The sequence below is a fragment of the Amphibalanus amphitrite genome, unplaced genomic scaffold, assembly GCF_019059575.1.
Source record: "Amphibalanus amphitrite isolate SeventyFive unplaced genomic scaffold, NRLGWU_Aamphi_draft 000861F_arrow, whole genome shotgun sequence".
Taxonomy (NCBI): Eukaryota; Metazoa; Arthropoda; class Thecostraca; order Balanomorpha; family Balanidae; genus Amphibalanus; species Amphibalanus amphitrite.
In genome coordinates, this window is record NW_024882355.1 from 140,216 (window position 1) to 159,983 (window position 19,768).

Below are 19,768 nucleotides of genomic sequence, written 5' to 3' on the forward strand. Positions count from 1 at the left end.
TTTCTGGTTTTCTGCTGTTGAGATCCACTGCCATGCATGAACTTGATGGGCTTTTGTTGCGCTCCTCCCATGTGCAGACAGGTTTCTGCTGAAACAAAGCAAAGCAAATGTGATTAATAATGGCCCTGTTTCACCATCCAGACACTGTGTGCACTGGTAGCTACGGCATACCATAGCATCACTCAAATGACGTTGCATGTGATCTCTTAGTTTATGATGAATCGCGTTTGGAACAGAGTGAGATGTTCTGAAAAACCGTACCAAGAACAGAGGTTTGAGTTCAAATACTGCTAGCATGCTGCTGGTGCTGGTACCGCAGCGTGCTAGCGTTCTGGGATGCTGTCATATAGCTTAGCGTCACAGTGAACTTTGTTGACACTGCCATGGCAACCCAATGCTCTGACACACGCAGCGCACTGCAGTGCTCTGCCGTGAAACACCACCCATGAACGTTGGTTGCATGACCAGGATCGGAGCAGTCAGTGGCGGATCCAGGGGGGGCAAAATAGGCATTTGCCCCCCCCAAACGGCATAATTTTAACATTACGCCTATGGACGATGCATGGAAAGAATCGATAAATTGTTTTGGTTTGCCCCCCCCCCCCCCAAAAAAAACTCTGAGCTGGACAGCATCAGCATTGACATGTTATATAAAATGAGGTTTAGACTTCAGGTGGTCCCGGGTTCAGCACAAGGGGGCAAAAAATTGTCAAAAAATATTTAAAAAAATACCTGCCTTCAACAACACCTCATCTAATCACATATCTCAATACAATCACAATCAAAAAGCAAAAACCGTTTGAATAACAATGCAATATTTTGCAACCGCTGCACCATTACTGTCACGTACGCTATCCCTAGATTGGTTGCTGGTAAGTAGTGGTTGTCGTCATCAACTCGTCATGCAGCAGCTGATTGGGATGGGCGGGGCCTATTTTTATCCAGACGATAGAGAGAGCCCCAACTCGCAGCAACAGAAGAAAGTTCAAAGCCGGGGAAATACGTATAAACATCATTCTGTTCAATGACTTGGGCTCGTCAGCATTTATTAGCTAAATGTGTTGGTTGCGTGGCGATTTGCTACCATTATGGCCAATTACCAGCAAGTTTCTAGGTGATTTGCTGCTAAAAAAATTTTGAACAGAAGTTTTGACTCTTTTGCGCTGTTTTTTGTCTACTTTTGCAAGTTTTTCTGTCCATTAACTTACAGCTAAATTTGTATGTTACTGTCAAGTTTATAAGCAATGTTTAAACTTAGTTAGATATGGAAATTATAACATAAATATTTCTGTAATTCTAAATACATTTTTGCGTCGTTTCAAAGCCAAAATTTGAGCAAATTAAGGGTCTTAACAATACTTAATGAGTTATTCTTCAAGTTAGTTGCTCCCTAATTAGTTGCTGCGTTTTAGACGGAACCAGCACATAATTACTGAATCCTTGACGCGTCGTCCTTTTGCACCGGAAAGACGCTCCAGCTCTGAGAGGGTGTGTGGAGTTTCGGAATTTCTTTGAAAGATATATCCCGGAGGGTAAGTTCCATGCTTTTATCAAGGCCATCTATAGCTTTTATATTGATAGTCGGTCGTCCGAGTTTGGTAACCTAAGGGCACCTAGGGGGGATGCCCCCCGCCGGCCCCGCAGCGCCCGCAATCGACGTAAGTCAAAGTTGCGTTTTTTTGTGAATAAACAAACAACTCAGTCATAGGCGTCGCCAGAGATTTTCGGTTGGGGGGGCAAAATCAACTTTTGTGTTAAATCTTGCCTTCCTCCAGTCATTACTCATTCATTTTACGTATCATTCAACGCGCAATGGTGCGAGGAATACGATGGTGACAAGGTTTTCCTTGTAGCTATGACCTGCCATTTTTTTTTACAGAAAATTCAATTTTTTAAATTTTTGAACAAAAAAAAAACGATCGGTAGAATCACAATGGCTGCGCTTACCGACGCACTCTAGAGAGCCCCTGTGCAGACGCTCGTCGCTCATGATCATCACCCAGGAAAAGAGGTTAAAAACGCTCAGTTTAATCGAATCACATTGCTGAAACCTTCATTCACGCATGCATGCAGAGGTTCTACGTGAAATTCATAGGGCTTATCCCAGCCGCCGATTGAAGCTAAGTTGGGCTTTCGGCGGAGAGTGAATGTAGGAAGTGTGAATCGGAAGTAATTCATCTTTGCTCCAGTGAGAGGAGGTGTTTTGTTCACACGAGAGTGTGAACAAAATGTTTCTCGTTTTTCGTGTGCAAGGAAGCGCTGCAAATGCGAAGAAAAGATGTTTAACGGAACCCAAATTTCGCACGGCATAGCGGCAAGGGATCCTTTAGCGATAGGCTTGGGACTTTCAGACCATTTTAGGCCACTCAGGGTCAGTGTGGGCTCTCAGAAGCCTGCTTAGGGTCCTGAAGATCGGCGTTGGTCACCCCAAATAGTTACGTGTATGTGGTGCTTTAGGGCTTTCCGAGCCCAATGTGGGACCCTCAGAAGCCAGTTTGGGCGGCGGGCGCTAAGAGACCAGGCCCAGGGTGAGCAGGGAGCCCTCAAATAGCAGTGTGAACCCTGGAGGTCTGTGTCGAGTCCCTAAGGACCCAACATAGGGACATAAGAAACATGTGCTGGGACCCTCTGAGGCACACCTGAGTCGTGACCCCTAAACTGCCGGCTTGGGCTCAGCAAAATCTCTCGCCTCAAAAGCTCGGCTGAGCCATCAGAGGCCTAAGGTTCTCAGAAATTTTTGAAAGTACCTATCCTCAAAGATCCGTGTGGCCCTTCAGAGGTCTACGCATGTGTAAGGTCCTCAAAGATCCCTGTATGGGCTCTCAGAGAATATGAACACCAGTGGGACTCTCAGAGGCCGGTTTGGGCCCTCCGAAGGCTTCTTAGAGCTCAGTGGAGCTCCTTCGGAGCCTGTGTGAAATGCAAGCAGTCATGAGCCCTGTGGCACTTGAACGGTACTTGAGTCTGTCGCAGACATTTGACGAGAGTTGAAAAAGGCCCGAAGATTTAGTGTCACGCTTTGAACGCAAATTTTGTATCAGCATTTCAAAACTTATGAAAATCAGCTATAAAATGTAATAAAGAACTAACTAGGAACATGAAATGAATCACAGTATTGACATTTCCGAGTCTGGAGTCGGCGTCTTGACGATGTTGGCGACTGCGAGTCCGACTCTGGCTTGAACGAGTCTGACCTCACAGGCATTCTCAGAAAGGTACCCCCATTTTTTCCCGACTCAAAAATCTCATCGGATCTGTATCGATCTCAAGGGGTGCCCGGTCCGAGGTTGGGGGGGCAAGCTGCCCCGCTTGCCCCCCCGTGGCGACGCTAATGAACTCAGTAACTTTCATAAGGAAAATTAAGTATTTTAATTAAACTGCACATAAGTCAACAAAGTCGAAGACAAAGGAGGCAACTTTTGATTATTTTTTTTTCATTTTTTTTTTAATTTAGCTCGAATGTTTGAATGGGCAGTTTGACAGAGCCGGAGCCGACACTAAGTAGAGCCTGTTGTGTAGACCCCGACCTCTACCCGCTGCGGTCTGATCCAGCAATCCAGTTGGGCGATCTGACTGAGAGGAATATTAAAATTAAAAAATAACATTTTTTATTTGATGCCTCTGCAACATCCGAGACCACCTTTCTGGATCCGCCAGTGTACAAGACATGAAGATGTGGGCCCATTATGGTGGCCAGGCACAGTCAACTTCCCCTCTGCTCCCAGCTTTAGCTCTCGTCGCATGAGCTAAGAACAGTAACAGTGTGGTAGTTTCGTTTGGTCTGTTAGCTTATGGTCTATTGGATATCAATGTCAAATGTGCTGCTCATATACCTAGATTAATCTATATGTCTTAGAGCTGATCATAGTAACTTGTGCTTCCTGTATGGTGAGGATGATTGCTGAGGCATTATAATTACTTAATTTTTATTTCCCCTTTAAGTTCATGAGTTGAGTTGGCATTTTATGTCATTAGAATTTCAGGCTGGATACAGTTAGTCTTAAAACTTAATCAAGCTAGTTTTAACCAAAATAATTGTTTTAACCCGCGCCCCAGTGGCGGTCTCGGCCAACTTCGCCCTAGTGAGGGGGGGCATATGTTACCACCCACCTCTAACTCAAAAACTAAGAGGGCTAGAAAGACGCGGTAAAAAGCAGTCGATAGCCCTCAATGCGTCCGTTTGAAAGTATTTCGGTCATTTTTCACCTTAGAGCAATATTGGGGTCACCAGAGGTCATCAAAGGTCAAAATTTGCTAATTGTCATTATATTTTTCAGAAAACATGCCGCTATCTCATGAACTATGGTAGCTAGAAAAACGCATGGAAGAGCAATCAATAGCTTTTGAACTCTTCTTTTGAAAAAGTCATTATCAATATTGACCTCAGGTCAACGGTTTAGCCTCCAGAGGGCAAAAACTCCAAAAATAGCCGTTTTTACGAAAAGTGGTTTTCGACAATAACTTTCGACTACAAAAAGCCACGACATTTCTATTGCCAGAATCGTGTTCCCCTCGCCGAGACGCGTCGAATGAACTATAATTTGACCTTGAAAGGTCAACTTGAAAATTTGACCTCAGGTCAAGGTCATGACCTTACCGGAAAAGGTCATGTTGCATATCAGTCGATGCGTCTCAACAAGACAAACACAATGAGACCATCCCCAGCGTCCTATCTCTTTCCAATCGCGAGTTATTGGCAAAAAAACTGTTTGTAGCCTCAAGTGACCTCGGATGACCTGTCTAGAGGCTATCAGCAAAAATGACACCTTGGTCATCACGAGTGGTCTAAATCATTGTGATTCTGAAATAGTTGGACTGTTCCGATGCGTACACACGGATCTAGAGGCATTTTCGTTTTTCTCCATTGACTTGTAATGGAAAGGTCACGCCACTGACCTGACCTTAGGTCACGGATATAAAAAATCCAAGATATACAAATTGTAGGCGCCCATAACAGCATGCAATCCACCGAGTTTGAAACCTTTCTGACAAACACTGCAGGCTGGACATGATTGCAAACTTTTTTTTAGGCCTGGTCAGTTAACTTGACCTGGTGACCTGACCTGACATGACCTGGGGTCAAAAATTTCACACATTATCCAAAATTGATGTACCAAAAGCTACCCCAAGCGGCGCGGCGCTACGCGCCGCGGTTTTTTATTCACACGCAAAAAACGCGACAGGGTGGTAACATATGCCCCCCCCCCCACTGGGGCGAAGGTTAAGTTACTGACAGCTGGGTGCTTCATTTCAGGGACTTCTATATTTTATCACCAAACAGCAGGCTCCTGGAATGGCTAAAGCAAGAGAGGTAAGTGGATTCTGATATCTATTTGCTATGAAGCACAGAGTGAGATTGAATAGTAAAACAGCATATTCTAATTGCCATACTATGAAGTAATAGCCATTTGGATCAGGCTACAAGACTTCAAAGTACCTATGGCAGCAGGGTGGAAAGCTGCAAATTTACATCAGTCTACATCAAATTAAAGAGTCAAAAGCTGCACCATATAATTTCTATGGCAACCAGTGTTCTAAAATTGGATCTAGTTGAGTGTCCCAATGAAGAAAAAGTTCCTAGGATGAAAAAATGAGGCAAATGCCTCAATTAACCCTCGCCCCGTTGGGGGGGGGGGGGCAATTTGCCCCCCTATGGTTTTTCCTGAATAGCAAGAAAACCGCCAAATTTTCAGTACCTTCCCGGGCATCAGTTTGACACCTCCACACCAAATTTCAAGTCTCAGGTCACCTTAGGTCAGGAGTTATTGAGGTCAAACTGAGGTCATGTTCGAGCAAAAATGAGCAAAAAACATGCAATCTTGAAACGCTCACCAAATCTACAGTTACCAAGCAATTTCAAAGTTCTTTATATGGTCTGGTAGACCAAAAGCGGCGCTACAAAACTGCTATCTCGGATTTTCAAAATTTTGGGTTTTTGACCCCCGAAAATTCAAAAACTTGATTTTTCTGGAAAAACTAAAAAAATCCAATTTTTCCAAATTTCGAAAATACCGGAATATATGTGATGGTCCCTGCGCTCTTCTATATACATACCAAATTTCAGATCGATATCTCTTTTTTTGGCCAAGTTATAGCGAAAAAAAACTTCAAAAATGATGACGTCAAATTTTGGAACTCAATTTTTAGCGATTCTAGACCACGTAGGGCAAAACAAAGAACACCATTGAACTCCCCGTGACGAGCTGCATCGAATCGATACCCATTTTATGCAAAATATCGACTTTGAAATTTGACCTAATTTGACCTGACCTTGACCTAACCTTCACCATAACATAATCTAAACTGACCCCAAAGGCTGCCTGACCCACATAATCGTCTTTGACATAAAATGGACCATAATACATGCATCACATGATATTTTCATATTGTGACCCTCATTGACCTGACCTCAGTGACCTGACCTGGTATCAGTTACCTCATATAGCAAAATATGTGTTTGAAGAACATTTCCCCATCGATGATTTTCAATGAAATGCATTTTACTCGATTTTACAACGCATTTCTTGAAATGCCTGTAAAAATGCCCCGTCAAATTTTATAAAGTTTTTGGAAGACCAGCTCCCCTGGTGTTTTCCCATTGCTTGTTGGCCCAATAAGAAGTATGCAAAATTTCAGCTTCCTAGCTCAACGTTTGCGTCTGCCTCAAAGGCCTCGAAGTTTGCCCCATAGGGCATAATGGAGACTGCAATGCCGGTGTTAGCTGCATTGTCCTGGCAGCGGCGTTCATTGGCACAATATCGCCACGAATCAACTGCTGCCCAAGCAAGAGATGAACCAAACTAGTCTTTGCCATGCCCCCCCCCCACTCACACCCCTCCCCCTCCCTACCCCCCTGATTTTGTAATGCATCGTTTGATTTCCATGCATTGTTCACGATCACTTTATCTGTTTTTTTTTTCATGATGCCTAAATGCTGATTGAGACTAATATATTAGTACCTAGCTTTAACATGCATGTGCATATGTATATTACTTTCGACTCAATACTGCGGCGGCGGCAAACAGATAATTACGAACGACAACAGCAGCAGGAGACCAATTGACGGCGGACACGGCACTGGTGACGGTGACGGGTACCGGTGTCACTTGGCACGCCATTCAACACCACCGACACGTCTCACGTATCAGGCACCCCATTGAAGTTCACGGGCGAGTGGGCGCCCCATTCATTATCGCTGGCGTCCCATTCAGAGCATCTGGCGCACCATTCAATATCACTGACGCCCCTCCAGAACATCCGGCGCCCCCATTGAATATTACTGGCACCTCTCAAGAACATTCGGCGCCCCTCTGAACGATGGCGCCCCTTCCAGAGGGCAGAGCACTCGGCACACAAGTCAACACCACGGATGCTGATCTGCAAAGCGTAACACGCGCCCCATTAAAGATCACAGGCGATTGGGCGCCCCATTAAGAAAAAAAACATGGCGCCCCTCAGCCTCCAGAGCAGAGGCGTATCCAGCATACGCGGGCATTCAGGTCAAGCCCATTGTCCTGTACCTTTAAATTTGGGGCGCCCCCTTTGGCCCTAAAGGCATCCTCATATTATGCCGTTGCATGGAAAGAAATGACGAGTTTTTTTAATTGCGGAGTTCACTCCTAGACCGCACTGCAGAGTTTTCCAAAAAGCCGCGCAAGAGAACCTTCGTGCTTGTAGGTAAGCCACGACACCGGACACGCAGACTCGACCATAGTGGGTGACACCGGTACCCGTCACCGTCACCAGTGCCGTGCCCGCCGTCAATTGGTCTCCTGCTGCTGTTGTCGTTCGAAGTTATCTGTTTACCGCCGCCGCAGTATTAAGTCGAAATTAATATACATATGCACATGCATGTTACAGCTAGGTACTAATATATTTGTCTCAATCAGCATTTAGGCATCCTGAAAAAAAAGATAAAGTGATCGTGAACAATGCATGGAAATCAAACGATGCTTACAAAATCAGGGGGTAGGGAGGGGGAGGGGTGTGAGTGGGGGGGGGCATGGCAAAGACTAGTTTGGTTCATCTCTTGCTTGGGCAGCAGTTGATTCGTGGCGATATTGTGCCAATGAACGCCGCTGCCAGGACAATGCAGCTAACACCGGCATTGCAGTCTCCATTATGCCCTATGGGGCAAACTTCGAGGCCTTTGAGGCAGACGCAAACGTTGAGCTAGGAAGCTGAAATTTTGCATACCTTTTATTGGGCCAACAAGCAATGGGAAAACACCAGGGGAGCTGGTCTTCCAAAAACTTTAGAAAGTTTGACGGGGCCTACTGTACACGGTGAAAATTCGACCTTTGACCTGACCTGTGACTTCATCGGTTTGACCTAGGTCAATAAAATTGGGTCACAAGGTTGTTCCCTGATAGGAACTACAAGTTATTTCCAAATTGCCCCCCCCCCCCCCAACAGGGCGCGTTGGTCGGCAGAGCCCAACGGGGCACGGGTTAATCTAGGAAAAGAGTGTAACACCATTTTTGGTGCCAATTTATAAAGCAGGATTTCATGTCAGGATCTTGACAGGATAGGATCTGAAAGAAAAGGATGTGGAGGCATCAACTGCCAGGGTGTTCAGAGGGGGATGATCACCCCCCCCCCCCCCAGCAGGGCGTGGAAATTCAGGAGCTCCAGCGGGGCTCGGGTTCAAAATTTACTTATGGCGAAAATTGTACATAGGGTTTTTTAAGTTCACACTGAAAAAATGAACTGAAAGCGTAATACTGGCCTCGCCTCAAGTGTGTGATGTATGTTTGTACATTACATGTTCATTGTCTTATCATTCTTTATATAAAAAGGTCAGCTTGTCTCCCCTGGTCGAGACTTCAATACTTATACACGGGTGCACGTACCGGCGCGCATAAATAAGCTAGGTGTGTTTTGTGGGTCGGCCATTCCAGATGACTGGTAGGTGCTTTCTCAGTGACGTAGACGATCTTTGTTGCATGTTCTGTCTTTCCAAATACTAACTGTACAACTATTTGTTAATATACATCAATGACTTTTTTAGAAAGACGCTGAAGCTGCCCTGGACGCCAAAATCCGCCGAATCCAGGAGGAGAACCGACTTCGTGAACAACGGAAACAGGTATTGCACTGATCGAAGACATGTTAATCAAGCAACGTATGCATAGGCGTCGCCAGACATTTTCGGTTGGGGGGGCAAAATCAAATTTTGTGTTAAATCTTGGCTTTCCCCAGCCGTTACTCACTCGTTTTACATATCATTCGACGAGCAATGGTGCGAGGAATCCGATGGTGGCAAAGTTTTCCTTCTAGCTATGGCATGATTTTTTTTTGCAAAAAAAAAACAACAAAATTTTGAAAATTTATGGACAAAAACGACCGGTAGAATTACAGTGGATGCGATTGCCGACGCACTGCAGTGGGACCCTGTCTAAAACCAGGGTGATCTGCAATGCATCGGGCTTATCCCAGCCGCCGATTGAAGCTAAGAATTGGGCATTCGGCGGAGACTGAGAGTGAATGTCGGAAGTGTGAATCGGAAGTACATAATTCATCTTTGCTGCAGTGAGAAGAAGTGTTTTGTTCACTCGAGTGTGAACAAAAATTTTCTCGTTTTTCGTGTGAAGGGAAGCACTGCAAACGCGAGCAAAAATATTTAACGGGACCAAAAGTTACGCGCTGCATAGCGGCAAGGGATCCCTTAGAGATAGGCTTGCGACTTCCAGGCCATTTCAGGCCACTCAGGGTCAGTGTGGACTCTCAGAAGCCTGCTTAGGATCCCGGAGATCGGCGTGGGTCACCCCAAATATATACGTGTATGTGGTGCTTTAGGGCTTTCCGAGCCCAAGGTGGGCTCGGAAAGCCCTTTAGGGCACACGAGTCTTCAGAAACCTGTGTGGGCGGCGGGCGCTAAGAGACTAGGCCCAGGGTGAGCCTGGAGCCCTCGAATAACAGTGTGAAACGTCGGGGTCTGTGTCGAATCCTTAAGGACCCTACGTAGGTAGGGACATAAGAAACATGTGTTGCGGCCCTCAGAGGGACACGAGAGTTGTGACCTCAGATGCCGCCGCCGGCTTGGGGTTAATAAAGTCTGCCGCCTCAAAAGTTCAGCTGAACTATCTGAGGTCAGTTGAGGTTTTCAGAAATTTTTCGAAGGCATCCTCAAAGATTCGTGTGGCCTTTCAGAGGTCTACGTATGTATAAGGTGCTCAAAGATCCCTGTATGGGCCCTCAGGACACCAGTGGGACTCTCAGAGGCCGGTTTGGGCCCTCCGAAAGCTTCCTAGAGCTCAGTGGAGCTCCTTAGGAGCCTGTGTGAAAACCAAGCTCATGAACCCTGCGGCACTTGAACGGTACTTGAGCCTGTCGTAGACATTTGACGAGAGTTGAGAAAGGCCCCGAAGATTTCGTGTCACGCTTTGAACGAAGATTATGTGTCAGCACTCCAAAACTTATGAAAATCAGCTACAAAATGTAATAAAGAACCAACTAGGAACATGGAATGAATCACAGCATTGACATTTCCGAGTATGGAGTCGCAGTCTTGAAGATTTTGGCGAGTGCGACTCTGACTTTGGTTTGAACTGCACGCTCCAACAGTCTGACCTCACAGGCATTCCTCAGAAAGGTACCCCCATTTTTTCCCGACTCCAAAATCTCATCGGATCTGTATCGATCTCAGGGGGTGCCCGGTCGGAGGTTGGGGGGGCAAGCTGCCCCGCTTGCCCCCCCCGTAGCGACGCTAATGAACGTATGGGTTTCATATTGCCGAAAGTCAAACACACTGTTATATACAAGGTGTGCTTAATGAAACATGTGAGCTTAGTACCTACCTGGGACGTGCATTACCGCCACAAGTAAAGTGACATGCTCATATGCAAACTAATTTGTAAAGTCTCTTTATCCAAAAGGTGTTTTTGGAACGGAAGGTCACGATTCTGAAAGAATCGGTGTGCGATATCTGACTTGTGAGGCATATCATTTCCATCTTTTTTCCCATTTTTTTTTTTAGTATTTTCCTTACTTCGAGAATACTTTGAGAAATGAGGGTGTTACTTTACTTCACTGCTAATTTCCCGTGGGAAATTATTCCTTTTTATTTCGTACGTTTCTACATTTGCCTTTTAGTTAACTACCAATTAGTTCGCATACCCGCTGAACCGATCTGCCTATAGCCTAGGGCCAGGTCACCCATGCGCCCCCTGTCCGCCGGTGTGTCTGCAGGAGGTGGAGGCGGACCGGCAGCAGGCACGTGCCTCCGGCAGTGACGAGGCGCGCGTCTCAAAGTGTGTCCGCTACCGGCGCAGCCCCTCGCCCCAACAGGAGCAGCCCGAGGCTGGCCGGCGCGGCGGACGCGACCGCGTCGGAGCCGGCTTCCTGCGCGACCGGGCGCGCGACTGTCCCGAGCGAGGCGGCGGGCCCGCGGCGGGAGGTCGCGGGGAGCGGGACAGGCGTCAGCAGAACGTCCAGCAGCAGCAACAGCAGCGCAAGGAGGACGCCGCCTGGCGGCTGGAGCGGCAGCAGATTGACCAGCGCCGCGTGGAACGCTCCAAAGCCAGCGACGGCGGCTGGCGGCGCGAATGGGATAGAGAGAAGCAAGCGAATGCGCTCAGGTGGGTGTCGAAAATGCACAAAGGTGCGCCTCGCTCTGCGCAAGATACGCATTCTGAGAGTTATTTATGAGTTATGTTTAGTACATGCATTATTGTGCTTCATTCCTCGTTTATTTTGTGATATACGGCATAAATGAACCCACTTGCCCGCAGTAAGCTAATGCTGAGCTGCTGTCGGTGGCGATGTTTGTGTGTTTTCACCTGTGATTTCACCTGTTGCGCTGCGCACAGGGAGGAGCCGAAGTCACGCCGCGGTGGTGGCGGCGGGGACGGTCGGGCCCAGCGGCAGCGGTCGCCGCCCGGGGCGGTTACCGGCGGTGCGCTGCACCGGCCGCCGGCCGCCGAGAGACCGCCGGCAGGCGCCGCAGCGGGCGGCCAGCGGGACTCCAGGAGTGAGTGTTACTCGGTCGACATGAAGGGCAGGGATTTGGTGTTCACGTATTCGTGTTCCTACATCAGCTGAGGCGGCGGTGCTGCGGGACGGGTTGCCGGGTCCGCGCATGGTTGGTGATGTCCCCGCCTTGCCGACGCGGCTGGGGCTGTGGGACTGCGGGTGGTGACCGCGGTGCAGGTAGCATGCGTTTGGTTCTCCCGTGGTTGTGGGCGCGGCGAAATCACGGGACATGTTTTTTTACCTCACATATTGTGACATTCGTTCTAAGGTGGTGGAAAGTCCAGAGTCTATCACTCACCAATTTTCTTTGTCGCAAAATCTGTACATAACAATGATCTGATATCTGCCCGATCCGAGCATCATCATTAGCGTAGTGTAAATATGTTTGTCATATTTGCGTGGACCAAGTAGTAGCTGTCACGACATACCTCACTGTGACTCGCCCCAGCGAGTGAACTCGGGTATATTGTGCGGGTATTTATTTCCCTTGGAGTAATATTGTCATGCTTTCTTTAACAACATTTTGGAAATATGCTCGGTATTAGAATTAATGGAAGGATGCTTGTGCAATGATCACTACCCTTTTTGGTTCATCTGACAAGCCGTGCCCCCGTTCAGAACTCTCGTTTGTAAACCGCTTCTTCGTTGTGGAAGCCGGAAGGCTCTTCGTAATCACACCACGACTGAAATGAATGTTAGGTGATTGATATTAGCATTTTATTTCGGGTGATTTTATTTCCATTCGTGACCAAGCAAGCGGGTGGCGCTTTTCGTCCGTATTAATGCGCTATTTGTCATTTTTATTGTGTCCTAAATGTTTGACGATGTGGCAGGTGGGCTTCACTTTGGCCTCAATCATCCTAAAATTTTACTTCAGCTGTTTGAAATTGATCCTTCAGTAGTTTTGATTGGGACTTGCTATTTTTTATTGAACCTCAAAAATTTGAACGTGGAATGCGCGTTTAAATAACCGTCCAGTTTCAAGGAATGCTCTAAAATGTTTTGTTTTCGCCCTTTTATTTGTCTTTATTTTGTTTAAGTTTGCTTTCAGTGTACTTTTGATTTGTGAATGTGTTTGGTGTGCGATGAATGTACTCGTAAGCGCCTAACCTGTGATGTATAATCGAGCTGATCAACCTTATGCAAATACAGCCAAAGCACAGCGCAGTGCTTTTTGTGGATTTCGCACGGCACGCCACGGACGGCCCGCATGCTTGGGCCCGCACCCGGCCCCTGTCTCACAATGCCTGCATGAGTTGGTGTCTCTCCGAGCTTGCTCTAACCGCTGGTGGCAGAGAGCTGTGGTGTGGTGCACCCCCGCGGGGACGGGGTCGGCGGCTCCCCAAACAGGTACGTGGTCACCGGGGTAGTGAGTGAAAACTGAGGTCTGCGCACTTACATAACCGGAAAGGGACTAATCCGAGAAAATAAGCGTTTTTTGTCTCAATTGAACGCTACTAATGGCTACTGTAAACGCTCGTTTTGCGATGCAAATCGTTTGCCCTATGTTCGTTTAATAACGGTAATCTAAAATACTGCACTTCCTCTAGTGACTCAAGTTCTTTGCGCTTGAGCCCGTAACATTGTCCTGATGCCCGGACCGCGCTGTTCCTCCGTGTCGCTCCGTCTGACGCTGGGTCTGTTCCCGCAGGAGGCCGACGCGGCCGCGGCCGTAAACGGGACAAGGAGCGAGCTGAGGAGTCGCTGCCCGGCGAGCCCGACTCCCCTCCGGCCGGCCGGCGCTCCCCGCAGCAGCCGCCGTCCGCCTCCGAGGCCGCCGAAACAGAGTGCCAATTCGATCATGTGCCTGCCTCCCCGGCGCCCGAGAACGCGCAGCCCGTCCAGGAGCGTGGCACACCGTCCCCGCCGGCGGCCGCCCCTGTCCCGGCGGCGGCCGCCCCGGTCCCGCCGGCGGCCGCCCCGGTCCCGCCGACGGCCGCCCCGGTTCCGCCGGCGGCCGCTTCTCTCCAACCAGCCCCGTCTGCGCCACTGTCCGGTCCGTCTGTTCCGCCGGCCGGTCCAGTCGTTTCGCCGTCCCGTCAGACTGTCCTGCCGTCCGGCACGGTCGTACCGCTCTCCGGGCCGGCAGAAGTGAAGGTGACCGGACCGGCGAGCAGACGGGCGGCAGCGTTCAGCAACCGTCTGCGCGCCGAGCAGGAGGCAGCAGCAGCCGCAGCGGCGGAGGCAGCAGCAGCCGCAGCGGCGGAGGCGGCGGTGGAGGAGCACCCAGCCGAGCCCACCGAGGAATCGAGCGGCCAGTTCAGTGCCGATCTATCGGACGAGGACGGCGATCGAGAGTACGACTCGGACGGCAGTGAGCGTGGTTGGAGGCGCTCGGACATCTCACCAGAGGATCTGCTGGAAGCCGAGCTTCCGAACGGCTACCACGAGGAGCCGGACCGGCGCTTGGGCTCTCGGGACGGCCCTCAGCCTCCGCCCGATCCGCCTCAGCCGCGCCCACGCAGTGTGTCGCCGATCAGCGCCTTGCTCAGGGAGATGACCGGCGAGGGTCAGCAGTCGCCCCCACCGCCACCGGCACCGATACAGGCGCCCCCAGCAGCCATCTGTGACCCAGAGGCGGTGCTGGCCGTGGCCAGGAACCTCTCCCAGCTGGGTGTGCAGCAGCCGGTGTCTGTGTACCCAGAGCAGTACGGCCCCACACCCTCCGCCTATGGTGCTCCTCCGCCACAGAGTTACGGTGTGGCGCCGCCTCAGTACGGCGCCACTCCTCAGTCGTACGTAACGGCTCCTCAACAGTACGGCACGGCTCCTCAGCAGTACGGGGCGACCCCCCAGTCGTACGTAACGGCTCCCCAGCAGTACGTTACGACTCCACAACAATATGCCACGGCTCCTCAGCAGTACGCCACAGGTACCCCAATGTCGCATAGCTCGTCGGTGCGTATACCGCCAGCGACACATGACGCCCCCGTCATGTCTGCCTACGCAGGTGCCTCCCCGTCGTACGGAGTGCCATCATACGGCTCTCAACCGCCGTACGGCACCCCGTCCCAGAGGCCGCCTGTATCGTACGGATCCCCGCCTCAGGGGCCGCCTGTGCCGTACGGATCCCCGCCTCAGGGGCCGCCTGTGTCGTACGGCTCCCCGCCTCAGGGGCCGCCTGTATCGTACGGCTCCCCATCTCAGGGGCCACCAGTGTCGTGCGTCCAAGCGGAGGCGCAGCATCCGCCCTACGGCTCGCCCCCGCATGGCCAGTCTATGACGTACGCGTCCTCTCAGTCTCAGCAGATGTCGCTACAGGAGGTGCGCGGCGCCCCTCACAACTCGCCATTGGTACACAGCGCTCCCCAGGGGCCTCCGGCGGCCCAGAGCGCTCCCCAGGGACCACCGGCGGCCTACGGAGCGCCGCCGCCGGACCCGCGGGGCAGTGTGGGTGCTGCTGTGGCGCCGGCGGCCGTGACCAGCCAGCCGCCGCCGCCACAGGGCCCGCCGGCAGTCCCCCAGGCGGCCGTGCGCGCTCCGCTGCCTCCTTCTCCGCAGAAGAGCACTGAGCTGCTCCGACAGCAGCCGGCTCCCTCAGGCGGTCCCTCTCCGACCGCCGAGGCCGAGCGGGGGACTGCGGAGCCGGGCACATCGAAGGCGGGTCTGTACGTGCCGCCCGGTAAGCGCGCCCTGCTGGGCCGCCGCCGAAGCCCGCCGCCGCCTCCGGAGCCGCCGCGGCCGGCCGGGCCGATCCAGTGTGTGACGTTTGTGGACGGGAAGGCGGTGATGGGTCCGGTGGACGACTCGATGTTCCACATACAGGATATCCGACTGAAGGAGGGTAAACTGTGAGGGGTGCGGTGTGGTGCTGACCGCCAGACACACCAGTGGCCCGCCCAGTGCTCGGCACGGCAGTAGGTAGCTTGTGCTGTCCGGTGTCAGACAAAGCAGCGGTCCGTGTGGCCTGGTATTCGATAGTAATGTCCTGCAGGCAGCAAGAATAGTAGACGCCTCGGTGCTTTCAGCGTGACGGATATGCAGCTTTATGGATATAGTAGCTTTGCTGGAATGTTGATAAGTGGTGGCTAAAACTATATTACATTACGATTGAACTACCAACTAGATAAAAGGATTATATTGAAATTTGGATGGTATTAGGCCCATACATTTGTTATTGTCGAATCTGCATGTCGTGTTGGCATTATATGAAGATTGTGATGGCGTACATTAAAGAAATGGTCTGAAATCCATTTACACAGCGCGTGTGGTACAAAGCTAGATGAAACTCGGGGAAAATGAATCTGTTTTAAAATGTGAAGTTCAAACGTTCACGCCGTCGCGTCGTTCACGCTGATGTACGGTATTTCTGTATACGGCATTTCTGTACATTTGAGTACAAGTTATGTATTATGTGTGGGTGTGGTATGCTAGGCGTGACATTTGGTCACCTATCTTACACATGTGAAGGTATCTGTGCCCCCATCTCGGATCATGTTTCGTCGCAAGTCGTGACAGGGTGGTGGTTATGCGCATGTTGGTATGATGGTTCTTCGTTTGAGCGATCCGATCTCTTGATGCGAGAAAAGTAGGAGGACGGGGAGGCATTTGGGTCTGATGTCAGGGTTTTGAGTGATCTGGTCCATGTACTTACACACGTATGGGATGCTGGGTGTGCTTTCATGGCGATAAGACCGATCGGATGACACATTGATACGAAATGTCGTTTTGACTATAGATGTATCATGTAGGAGCCTGCAGTGCCGCCTGCCCTATTGTCACGTCAATGCTGTCATTGCTCCATTTGTTCATGAAATAAACACATCGTCTCTCGATTGACTGATTTTAGAAAACCACGGTTAGGAACAATAAGTGGAACCATTGTGCAATTGCATAGTATCTATCATCTAATACGTGCGATGCGATCAGTGACGTTCTGATAGTAACGGTGATGACCTTCTCACTCTACAGTTTCTCCGAACAGAAAATAATCGATGAAATACTAGGACTTACTCCACAAGGAGATCGAATGGGTCGGAGCGCTTTCAATATGTATTATACATATCGTCGTCAGCGAATCAATAACGGGTCGAATCGAGTCGGGTATCGAAGAGTACTCTTCGATTCGATCGGGTATCGAAGAGTCGGGTACTCTTCGATACCCGACTCGATTCGACCCGTTATTGATTCGCTGACGACGATATGTATAATACATATTGAAAGCGCTCCGACCCATTCGATCTCCTTGTGGAGTAAGTCCTAGTATTTCATCAATTTAATTCCATCTCCACATCATGTCATTACGTCAGAAAATAATCGTTTCATTCGTTCATCTTTCGGAAAAAGAACTACTCCAGGCTGGTGATACGTCAGCAATGTTGAGGTGTCAGGTGCTTGGCTCCTATAAAAGGTGGGAATCGCTTCTTTGTCGCAATTATTGGGTGTAGAGATGGCCTGCGCGCTTGTTGGATACTTGGGATCCTATATACGGCCTTGCTTGTGATTTCGTTCGGTGATTTAAAACATACGTGAAGGTATCTTAGCAGGGCCCTGTTCATGAAGTCTGCGGCCGCTGCGGCCGGCCGCAGGCTCTAAGCTCCGCCCATTTTTGAAACGTCATCACTCACTCGGCCTCAGCAGCGTTCCATGAACAGCGTCTGCTGCCGAAATAGTTTCCGACAATTGTTTACAACTGAAGCACACCGGTAGATAATTTGTTTACAAAATCGTCTCCATGACAACACGGCCTGCGCCTATTTGACTTCAGTGCGCCAAGTTCAGTGCAATTAGTTTTCTTGAGGCTCGGCGGTCGCTGGATTGCGGCCGCAGAGATCGCAGCGGCCGCAGCAAGATGACGTCATACATTCGTCATGCTTCATGAGCCCCGCCCCTTTTTGTGACGTAACAACCCGGCTGGCCGCAGCGACCGCAGCGGCCGCAGCGACCGCCGGGGTTCATGAACAGGGCCCAGGATAAATAACAAATAATGCAATATGTGACGTCATGAATTTTTTGTAAAAGTCTGAAATTACCTTTCATGGAAGTAACATAATGGTGAAATAATACACACTTACATCAAATTACATACAACAAAATCAAATTTAGAAGCTAAGTTATCATTAGCATGATTTTTCATATAAATTGAAAAATTGTCTTTTTCAGACTGGAAGACTTTTCCTCTATTTCGACTACGTCATTAGACTTTTCCCTCTCAGGGATGATACCTGTGTATAATACCGCCTGAACAATTGCTACAATCGTGGCGCGATGTTCTGTTATCGTCTAATTGGATGTATTGTGTGTATTGTGTCAAGGTATTGTGTATTGCGTGTATTGCACACACTGGCACACACATTGCGGGAGCGTCCTGCATTTTTGGTTTTAAATGATAAATAGCGGAAGATGTATGATGAAGATGTGCAATTAAAGGTCAATTAACATCACCTTACTGTTGGAAGACTGTGAGTATCATGGGATTGAGATTGGCCTCGTAATGTTTGTTGCATGTTGGTTGCATTGGCATGGGAACGTGAAGGACTATGGAATGGATAGTTCAGAGGGCTGTTCACGGGCCTTGTGTGCAGTTGGACCTCACACAGCCTCCAAGCTCCGCCCACTGCGTCCCTACGTCAGCCTTCCGTTACCTCACTTAGTGAGTGAGGCTCACTAAGTGACCGCTGTGGCCGGTTGGAACGGGCCACAGCGGACCATCCTGATCCACCACACACAGCCGTGACGTCAGAGCCACCTACCCATCCCCTACCCCCACGCCTGCTGGACGCACCGCCCACACCACATGCAGCAGTGTGCGGTGCCCGTGAACACCCCTCAGGTTTGCTGTCTGGTCTAGTCGTTTTGACTGTTGCATAGTTGCATCTTGCATTAACATGGGGGTGTAAAGGGCCTTGAACATGACACATCTTGCTGAAATGAGAAGCAGTCTAGTCTACTGGACTCTAACAGCATTCAAATTACAGTTAACAATTCACGTTCCCATTAGATTATTAGAAGGATGAAGAATAACCTGTTGCTCATTTCTATCAGAAATAGAAAAAATAAACCATTTCTGATAAATAATAAGCTATTTCTGATAGTTTTAGTTTCAGAGGGCTGAAAACATGAATAATTTGTTGCTCATTTCTATCAGAAATAGAAAAAATAAACCATTTCTTATAAATGATAAACTATTTCTGATAGAAATGAGCAACAGGTTATTCTCCATCCTTCTAATAATCTTATTAACAATGCTCAGCACAATGTTCAAATACCTGAAATTCCCATTAGATGCTTCAATTTATGTCTACTAGAGCCTCATCCAAGCCTGATCCAAAAATCCAACTTTTGTTTGGGATGAGGGAGGAGGCAAATAGTGGTGGTGATGTGTGGAAGGGGGATGAGCTTAGAGGAGGTTCATGGAGCGACAGGAAATATATTGTTTGAAACAAGAGGAGCTTAGGGGAGGCTGAAGTAGCCACTGGAAAAGACCCCTAGACTGCATTAGGTACAACACTCACAAATTCACTGCTACCTGGCCTGTTGGAAGAGGAGTTTTAGTTGGGATTTGGTGTTGGTGCACTGTATAGGAATTGGATATTTAGTTAGATTTGTATTTCCTATTAGAAAGTCTGATTAGTGATTTTCACATGAAAGCTCAAGAAAGCCCTAGGCCTTCTATGAGTGTGTAATGTTACAGGGAAAAATTAGGGTTTTCATCTGTCACATACCTATTTTTGTATTACCTTAAAATGTTATAGCAGTAGCATTGTGCATGTGTGACAGCTTTCAGGTCCAGATTGACCCATCCCCAGCACCTGTGACCCAGCATCAATAGTTTGTGGCCATGAGGCATGTTCAG

At 49.2% G+C, this 19,768-nt stretch overlaps 3 protein-coding genes across 3 annotated transcripts in view; all 3 read left to right on the plus strand.

The window, feature by feature from the left end:
* Positions 1 to 1,421: 1,421 nt before the first annotated feature.
* On the plus strand, positions 1,422 to 13,137 carry LOC122367287 (coiled-coil domain-containing protein 9-like). The gene is made up of 5 exons (XM_043340256.1): positions 1,422 to 1,532; positions 5,255 to 5,311; positions 9,011 to 9,088; positions 11,191 to 11,579; positions 11,811 to 13,137. The coding sequence occupies exons 2-5, from the start codon at positions 5,294 to 5,296 to the stop codon at positions 12,040 to 12,042; spliced, it is 717 nt and encodes a 238-aa protein (XP_043196191.1). The 5' UTR covers positions 1,422 to 1,532; positions 5,255 to 5,293; the 3' UTR covers positions 12,043 to 13,137.
* On the plus strand, positions 12,788 to 15,768 carry LOC122367289 (basic salivary proline-rich protein 1-like). Its single transcript, XM_043340257.1, has 5 exons — positions 12,788 to 12,806; positions 13,625 to 13,854; positions 14,017 to 14,133; positions 14,425 to 14,671; positions 14,924 to 15,768. The coding sequence occupies exons 1-5, from the start codon at positions 12,788 to 12,790 to the stop codon at positions 15,766 to 15,768; spliced, it is 1,458 nt and encodes a 485-aa protein (XP_043196192.1).
* Positions 15,769 to 18,203: 2,435 nt separating this feature from the next.
* LOC122367274 (protein Smaug homolog 2-like) overlaps positions 18,204 to 19,768 on the plus strand; it is a 36,862-nt gene continuing 35,297 nt past the window's right edge. Inside the window, exon 1 of the mRNA XM_043340231.1 lies at positions 18,204 to 18,374. The gene's annotated coding sequence lies outside the window, so the exon portion shown is untranslated. The remainder of the gene's footprint in view (positions 18,375 to 19,768) is intronic.

Bases quoted from the DNA above. Each gene is read 5' to 3' on its own strand.
- LOC122367287 (XM_043340256.1), top strand. The intron at 9,089-11,190 runs GTATTGCACTGA...GTGTGTCTGCAG, and splicing joins TTCGTGAACAACGGAAACAG to GAGGTGGAGGCGGACCGGCA. The intron at 11,580-11,810 runs GTGGGTGTCGAA...CGCTGCGCACAG, and splicing joins AAGCAAGCGAATGCGCTCAG to GGAGGAGCCGAAGTCACGCC.
- LOC122367289 (XM_043340257.1), top strand. The intron at 14,134-14,424 runs GCAGCAGCAGCC...GATCCGCCTCAG, and splicing joins GTCTGCGCGCCGAGCAGGAG to CCGCGCCCACGCAGTGTGTC. The intron at 14,672-14,923 runs GTGTGGCGCCGC...CTGCCTACGCAG, and splicing joins TCCTCCGCCACAGAGTTACG to GTGCCTCCCCGTCGTACGGA.